This window comes from Malania oleifera, chromosome 13, assembly GCF_029873635.1.
Source record: "Malania oleifera isolate guangnan ecotype guangnan chromosome 13, ASM2987363v1, whole genome shotgun sequence".
In the NCBI taxonomy this organism is placed as follows: Eukaryota; Viridiplantae; Streptophyta; class Magnoliopsida; order Santalales; family Ximeniaceae; genus Malania; species Malania oleifera.
In genome coordinates this window covers 11956594-11965052 of record NC_080429.1, presented here as the reverse complement: position 1 = coordinate 11965052, position 8459 = coordinate 11956594, and the positions used below count along the sequence as shown (strand labels likewise).

General features: G+C 36.6%; 1 protein-coding gene across 1 annotated transcript; it reads right to left on the bottom strand.

Annotated features, from left to right (window-relative positions):
* Positions 1–1358: 1358 nt before the first annotated feature.
* On the bottom strand, positions 1359–6615 carry LOC131146071 (transmembrane ascorbate ferrireductase 1). Its single transcript, XM_058095355.1, has 4 exons — positions 6295–6615; positions 3443–3491; positions 3104–3303; positions 1359–1949 (listed from the first exon to the last, which is right to left on the bottom strand). Exons 1-4 carry the CDS (start codon positions 6436–6438, stop codon positions 1650–1652), a joined length of 693 nt encoding a protein of 230 aa, XP_057951338.1. The 5' UTR covers positions 6439–6615; the 3' UTR covers positions 1359–1649.
* Between the last annotated feature and the right edge of the window lie 1844 nt (positions 6616–8459).

The following is an 8459-nucleotide window of genomic DNA, read 5'->3' as shown; positions in this document are numbered from 1 at the left end:
ATACAGTGCTGGTGCCGCAGTGTTGGGTTGCCAAAAGAGGAACCAAGGAAGATCGAAGATGAACTCTTGCCTCTTGGCCTAGGGTGCGAGTGGCGTGCTGCAGCAATGCTAGGCAGAGCCGCAGAGGGCAGTAGGTGGCTAGTGTGGGTAAATAAATTAGGGTTCCTTGGGCTAAATGTGTATATATAGGTAAATAAACAGATCACTAGGAGGTTGACCCCGATCCGAACCTGGGTTGACCCGTTTATAAACGAGTGGGTCACAAGTTGACCCATTTATAAACGGGTTGACTTCTATAAATCCATACCCATTTTAGTTGGACGGATCACAAGTGACTCGTCGGGTTTGGACTCGTTTTGCTAGCTCTAGGCCTCGTTTGGAACTTAAAAAATATATGAGAAATGAAAGAAAAACATAAAGAAATTCAATCTCTCATTTTCCTTTCCTTTCCTTCCCCCAAACAGAATCCTTGAATCCAAAAAGGCTGTAAGGCCTCATTTGGAATTTGGAAAATATGAGAGAAATGAAAGGAAAGCATAAAGAAATTCAATCTCGCGTCTTTCATGGTTAAGGAAATTGAAAAATAAAATAAAAATGTATATCAAATCAATGAACAAAAATTTAATTTTGTACATGAATCATATTTAATTTTCCTTAAATTTTAATCATATTTGAAAAGATATTTATTTTTAGTAATATTTGATATAAAGAAAAAAATACAATGAAAAATGAATTTCATTCTCATTTTCCTTTCCTTTCCCCTCAAAAATCCTTTATCCAAACAAACCCTTAAAGAATAATTAAAATAAATTTTAAATCAAAATAGTCATCTAGTAATTGAGCAATAAGCATGCATAAGATTTTGGGGAAAAAAGTCACAAAATATTGTAAAATTTACAATTTTTTTTTTCAAAGGAAAAAATATCTAAGAATCCTTAATCTCGGGTTTGAAAGGATATTGGATATATTATAAATCCTAAATTAAATTTATGTAGATACATAAAAAAAAAAAAAAAAATAACTATAAGGCTCCTCGCTTTGTGAGGCTAAGGGGACAATTGTTACAGTGTATGTAGCGTTACCCCCATAAAATTTTATGTAGAGACAATTTTCTTGAACTTGAACCCATGATCAAGTGATCACAAATGAACATCCTTACCATTGATCCAAATTTAAATTTAAATTTTCAAATATGAACTACAATTAAATCTCTTACCATAGAAAGATTTTCAATTCACTCAAAATTACCTTCAAATCAATTGAAAGAGTTTTACCTAATAAAACCCACGAAGTAATCTATCCAAACCTCAAACATTTCAATTTGTATTTTAAATATAAGATTCACAAGCTATCAATTATTTATTTTAATTTTCTTACTACTTTCACTTTTTAAAATTACTTTACATAAGAAGCAGTCTAGGACGAACAAAATACAAGCTCATCTACACCAACCACTAAGGCATAAAAAGTGCAATCCTTTAACCCAATTGGGCCAGCAGACCCACCTAAAAACTACACCAATTCAAGCCCATATGTATATTGCAATGCTACACTTCAATTATTACACACGCCCAAGTAGTTAACAGCCATGCTCCCTCTCCCATTTCCGTCACCGGAAAAATCTAATCGCCGGCGAAGGTGTCGACGGATTATATAGCGGCGTAGCTGGATTCATCCTCCGCCGGACCCTGAGAAAGAACGGTAAGCAGCACAAAGCCTCCATAGAGGATGGTGACGACGGCGGTGAAGTTGACGAGCAAGGCCTCGGGGCTGTACTTGGCGAGGCCGGAGCTCTCAAGGAAGGTGAGTTTCTCCAGCAAACCAATGGCGACGTTCCCTACGGCGAGCACGTATACAAAGAGCCCAAATAGAACGTGCCATGGAACTGACCCGCTTCGGATTTCCGTTGTTCCTCCGGGGTAGAAGAATACCACAAACCCATATATCCACTGCAAACGATGCATGAATGTTTGGAAATTTAAAAAAAAAAAAAAATTGAGATAAAAAGACGGGGATGGAAAATATAAGGAAATTTAATTTCTCAGGAAAAAAATAGTTCAAATTAATAAATAAAGAAAATTACTTGTATAAACCGATCAAATTGAAGATCTGAAATTCATACTCAAAAACACTTTTAAGATTACGAGTCCAAATTCAGGCCTATTTGAGAATTGGAAAAATCCAATAAAGTCAAGTAACTTAGCTTCCGAGGTATAACCAACACAAACCCACTAGAATGTGCTCGTTCCTAAGAATTTTCTTTTTCCTTTTTTATAATCTACATTAGCCTAATTAAAATATAGAATTGGATCAACTAAAATATTATATGTTCAGATAAGTTAGAACTACTCTATCCCCTTCTCCACCGCTCTTCCTCCTCCCCTGTATTATGATTCAGCTTATGATATTTCGTAGGCATAAAACTCTGAGTAGAAAAAAAAAATGAATAGTTTCAATCTAATTAGCCTAATACTATTCAGCCTGATACAATAGTTCGAAAACGAAAACTTACAAAACACGCAACGTTAAATTTGTTACGAACATCTTAAACCCTTATAAATAAGGTCAACCAATGCCAATCCAAGCGTTGAAGATTTGGACAAGAACAAAATATTTGAAAGAATGATATAATTGGTTTTCAATTATTACAATTAAATTTATGCAATTAAAGTTGTTATTTTATGTCACTTATGGCTTGAACTTCCTAGCAATTATTTAGCAACTCAACAAAGTGTAATGTTTCGCTAGTATTCTGTTCCAGTTTTGACAAGTTTTATTAACATCATAAACCTAATTTAGACTGACAAATATAATTATGTAAGATTAGTGAGTGCAAGTTGTTAATTGTACTAATTAAAAGCACAACGAATTTAAAATTGATAGTCAGCGACTAACTTATCATTAAGAAATTCACCAAACTCCGATGAGGATTCTAGTGAAACACATTGAAGAAATAAAAAAGGAGAAATGCATGGGAGGAGGACGAAATGATTGTCTCGCTATAAGAAATTTTGGTACAGTTCTTAAATTTGGAGAGCATGTAATAACGAATATTGCTCAATTTAATCTTTGAAAAGTTAGGCAGAAGTCAGTGAGAGAATACCTGAATGCCATAGAGGGAAATAATCGCAATCCCAAGCCAAGAATGCAAGCTGTAGAGATTGGCAATGCCACTCTCATTGTGGTATTTGAATGCAGTATAAATCCCTATAATTCCAAGTATGAATGCAGTGGCATGCAGCACCATATGTGTTAGCTTCTTCGCTTCTTTCTTCAGAGGAAGAGATTTGTAACTCATTATAGCTGCAATTTTTATGGAGGGGACAAATGGGAATGAAACATAATTAGGGTATTCAAATTTTGGAAGCTTTTAGAACTTGTGGGCAGAAGAAGAAGAATTTATAGCCAGCCATCATGCAACTTGCAAAATTGTTTAAATTACCTTCTCCTCCTAGGATGATGAATCCAATCGACATCAAGACAGGATGGATCTGTGGAAGGAAATGAAATTTCAATGACAAGGGTGAACCACATGTGGACATTTCCCATGTCTATATTCTAGATTTATAAACAAGAAAATTAACCAACAAAAAGAAAAAATAAAAATAAAAATACCAGCTTTAGTTGGATTTATGACAAAAAAAAAAGTAAAGAAAAAGAAAGTAAAACCTAAAATGACTTTTTTTTTTCTTAACATTTTCTCTCCATCTCAAATATGAATAAGAACGGGAGTGTCTTTACCCCCAGGGTGTGGTTCAGGTGGTAGTGCGGGCTGCGGGAGTGCCTTTCATGAGATCAGGTGTTCAAACCCTCCCAGACTCGTTTCCGCCCCTGGACTCCTGAATTTACCCTCCCTTTGGAATTGTGGGGTCAGCTTCAAGGGGCGCAAGATTAGTCACGTGGACCGTAAAACAGACGCGTGGATACCCGATGCGTATTCCAAAAAAAAAGAACGGAAGTGTCTTTCATGAGGTCAACGTTTCAACGCCTACCAGGTTCGATTCTGCATTTGGGCTTCTGAATTTACCCTCTTCTGGGACTGTGGGACCAGCTTTAGAGGGCGTGGGATTAGTCACGAAGCGTAAAACGCACGTGGACACTCGGGCGATATTCAAAAAAAAAAAAAGAACAAAATTTTATCCAAATGTGACTAAAATTTTTTAAAAAAATGAAAAGTTAATAACGCGTATCGTTATATATTTTGATTTGATTTAAACTTTACTAATCAAATAAGAAAAATAAACTTCTTCATATTTTTATCTTCTTCATGTTTTCATGATTTTTGTTGGTGTGGGAAGCATGATTCATTTATATTGTTGTTGACAACTTGGGCTTGCACTCATATTTTCCATCTTAGGGTAAACATCTCAAAATGCTAAAGTGGTTTTTCAAAAACCAAAAAATAAAAGGAAAATTGTATATTAGGAAATACAAAATGGATACTAAAGTGATGAAATACCCTTTATTGTATGTAACAATGTTTTAAAATGCATAATCGAAACTCATTTCAAAATAAGGCATGCCTAAAACACCTTAATGCTCAATCTAAAGTATGAAATTTCAATAAAAGTCAATGCATCACACATTGAGGCACATGCATTTGTACAAAAGCCACACCACTGACGCCTTTTTAACAAAGTCTCAAACTGTGTGTGAATGTAGATTTGGCTAAAAAATTTTGACAACATACATATATATATATATATATATATATATATGAAAAGAATGTAGTAATATGAGTTGATTCTTAAAACGGTTGAATCCTAAACTTTCCAAAATAATTGATAATTGCATCTTAAATCTTGAAAAAATTCGAACTTTGCATGCAATCTCTTGGCATGATTAGTTAATGAATTCACATTAGTATTTTTTGAATGCCCATTAAGTAGATTATATATATTATATTTATTTTATTTGAAATTTTCTTAATTTTTAATTTTTAAAAATGTGTAATTTATTTACATACTCTTGATCTAAAAATTAAATTCTCAAAAGACTTACGCTCTAAATATTAGAGTTTAAAATTATGGATAGTCTAATTATAAAGACATTAACTTTTATGAGATACAAAAACAAGTAAAGAAAAAAAAAAAAAATACTTTGCCTAACACATTGAATAATCCAATCTATAATCAAACCAACATCCAAGATGTTGCACAACCCATAATTAACCTTTTCTTGGAAAAGGACAACACTGCAAGCTGCTTAACGTTAGATAATAGGAGATAGGTGAGATGTGATATTGTACAGACTAATAGAGATAATAGATAACTCCAGAGTAGTAGGGAAGGTTATAGAAAGAAGAAATATTTTTGGTCTATTAGTTAAAAATGGAAGTGTTAAGTGAGAGTCAACGAGAAAGATCAGCTAAGGGCCTGGGGCCATGACTAGAAGTCTAGAATTTTGGACTATCCATGATAAGGATAAGAATTGTGAGTAGCCAAACAAAATTTTAAGGACAAGGAGACAAACCAACCCAGGCCCACTTAGGCGAATAGGGAGTACACTACACACACGTGCGCGCAGAGGGCGGCACGTGATAGCAACTACCACCAGGACGAATACAAGAACAAAACGGGATAAGTAAATGTTCCAGCTAACATAATTGGTGGTCGCGTGCTCTCCACATTACAATACTAAATATATTATATACAGTTGAACATATGTTAACATGACAAACGTAGGTTGTAGGTCAGAATGAATTGTTCTAAACGGTGATTGGGTATATAAAATTTGGGATTTGAATTCAATATGTGTGAAGTAAAATTTCTCTTCATGAACTAAATGATTTGTTTTATTTTCTTAGTTTTGAAGGAACCCAGAGTTGGACTGATAACGTTGTGGTTCTGTGAGAGAGAGAGAGAGAGAGAGAGAGGATTCAAAAAACTCAAAATCATTGCTGAACTGAGAAAAGTAATAAAAAAGTGACAAGACAAAGGAAATCAGATCAAGAGAGGAAAAAGGGGAATCAAAATCAAAGATTAGAATGTAATAAATAATCAAAGCACACCGAGTGTTAATACCATATTCGCCAGAAGGGCATGTTTGTCTTTCCAAATGTGCCAAAAATCAAAATGACCAAGGGGCGCTCACTGCTCAGCCACTCACCCAAAGCCAAACACTACTGCGCACCAATGACAAACGCCCCTCAATCACACAACATAATGCCCTAATTTTGCCAAATCTCATCCAAATCAACAACTCTCACACAGACGGACCAACACAGAGAGGGGGGGGGGAGAGAGAGAGAGAGAGAGAGAGAGAGAGAGAGAGAGAGAGAGAGAGAGCGCATACGTTGAAGATGAGGCTCTTGTTGGAAGCCTCCCAGGCCAATCCGCCGCGGAAGTGGATGCACCATACCAGCACCATGATCGCAACTGCTATGGCCAGTATATGCGCCACAAATGTAAACGGCAACCCCTGCACCCCTATCGCCATCTCTTCTCCTTTTCCTTCTCCTTCGTCGACTGCTACTCTATACGCAGAGAGAGAGAGAGAGAGATGAAATTTTGGGATTAGCTTAACTGGGACTTATATTTTTATTTTCTCAATGCTTCTTCAGTTCGATTCCGGCCCTCAATTTGGCATTATTTTGACCAGCTAGTCTACGAGCGCGATTTGGGCCGTCCGATGGGGGTTCATATACGCGTACTAGTTTTTGCCACGTGGCAAGAGCGCGACGGAGAGGTTCCCGACTTTTATTTACTCCAAACCACCCACCCCCCCCCCCCCCGCCCGGGCGGGGAAATTATTGTTACTTGCGATATCCTCTTTATTTACTCCAGCCGAAATTATTGTTACTTGTTATTAGGCCTGGCAAAACGGACGGGCGGGCCGGGTTTGGACGGGTCACTAACGGGTCGGGTCATAAACGGGTTGGGTCATAAACGGGTCAATGTTAAACGGATCACACACATGCCAATCCTAATCCGCCCATTTAATAAACGGGTGGGTAACGGGTCACCCGTTTAAAAATATATAATTTTTTTATTTTAAAATTTTTTAAATTTTCATATAAAATGACATTTAAAAAAAAAAAAACTGCATTTTATTTATTAATTTCTAAATAAAAAGAAATCGTGTGTCATGTGTGGAGCTTTGGGGGGGGGGGGCCGGGGGGTTGACGCGTGTGGAGAAGTGGTCTGTGGAGGTGGAGCTGGCCAGACGAGGAGACTGGAGGCTGGCGACGACATTTTTGTCCAGGACCTTGTCGAAGACGAAGGGTGACGACGGCAACTGTGCTCCGGTGTTGAGATCGTGGGGGTGTGCCGAGGTCGTCTCTCTGACTGGAGAGTGGAGAGTGGAGACTGGAGTGGAGACTAGAGAGTGGAGAGGCGCGGCGCTGGTTAGGGAATCGGGAAGGGGAACTTTACCTTAGGGTTTATTTTTTTTAAGTGTATGTGATTGTGAAGTGTGAACCGTGAGGGTAGGCGTGTGCGTGTGAGAAGGACTGAACTGAAATTAACGGGTCACCCGCCGGGTGACCCGCCCAAACCCACTTAACCCGTTTATAAACGGGTTAATCCGTGACCCGCCTAATTATTAAATGGGTTAACTTTCTTAAACCCGGACCCGTTTTAAACAGACGGGTCCGGGTGACCCGACGGGTTATGACCCATTTTGCCAGGCCTACTTGTCATATCCTGCGATGGGTTAATGCGTTCTTGGGCATCTGTTTAATCCCCTGTGGGTGAGCACCATGTATAGATCAGTATACTCACTTATTTGTCCCTCCATTTTCACATGGTCCATCTACCGTTGACGCATATTAAACGATTGGATTGAGGTCTAATAGACAAGGGTTTGCTAGCAACTTTAAATTTGCTTAAGCGGGGCTATTGAGATTTTTAAAAATATAAACTGGCAAGCGCGTTGAAGCAAAATTTGACTCGATTAATTAGTTAAATTCTTTAAATATTTATATTTTTATTATGAAAAATATGAATATCATTCATCTTCCACCATTTCAACTTTTTCATCCTAATAAATGACTTATCATCTATATTGTCATATAAAAAGGTATCATACCTCTTACTTTTGAAACACACATTGCATGCTTGTATACGCACTTACATGCTTAAAGTAAGGAGAGTATATAGAAAGAATATGAGAGATAAAGAGAAGAGAGATATCTTACACAAGACCAGAAATATTTTGTACAGGATGACTCTTCACAATATGGGGCCTTAGGCGAATGATTTAATCAGGGGCCATTAATATTTTATCTAATTTTTATTTTTATTTAAAATTAATTTTTCTAACTTTTTGAGATGCAAAATCACTAATTAAAGTTTTATATTCAACCTGTATTTCATTTATTTGATAATGGGAAAGTTAATGTACGAGAAGAGAATATCATAAATAATGTTAACATTATTACATTTAAAAAAAATTTGGGACCCCAAAATTTACTTGAAAAATGAAGAATTAAATTGCATTTTCTTTACATTTTAAAATAT

What these genes read in the sequence shown, in the direction of transcription:
- LOC131146071 (XM_058095355.1), bottom strand. Translation starts at nt 6,438, where the DNA reads ATGGCGATAGGGGTGCAGGGGTTGCCGTTTACATTTGTGGCGCATATA. An exon ending in ACAAGAGCCTCATCTTCAAC is followed by an intron (nt 3,492 to 6,294) that starts GTATGCGCTCTC and finishes TTCCTTCCACAG; the next exon opens with ATCCATCCTGTCTTGATGTC. An exon ending in TTTCCCTCTATGGCATTCAG is followed by an intron (nt 1,950 to 3,103) that starts GTATTCTCTCAC and finishes CATCGTTTGCAG; the next exon opens with TGGATATATGGGTTTGTGGT.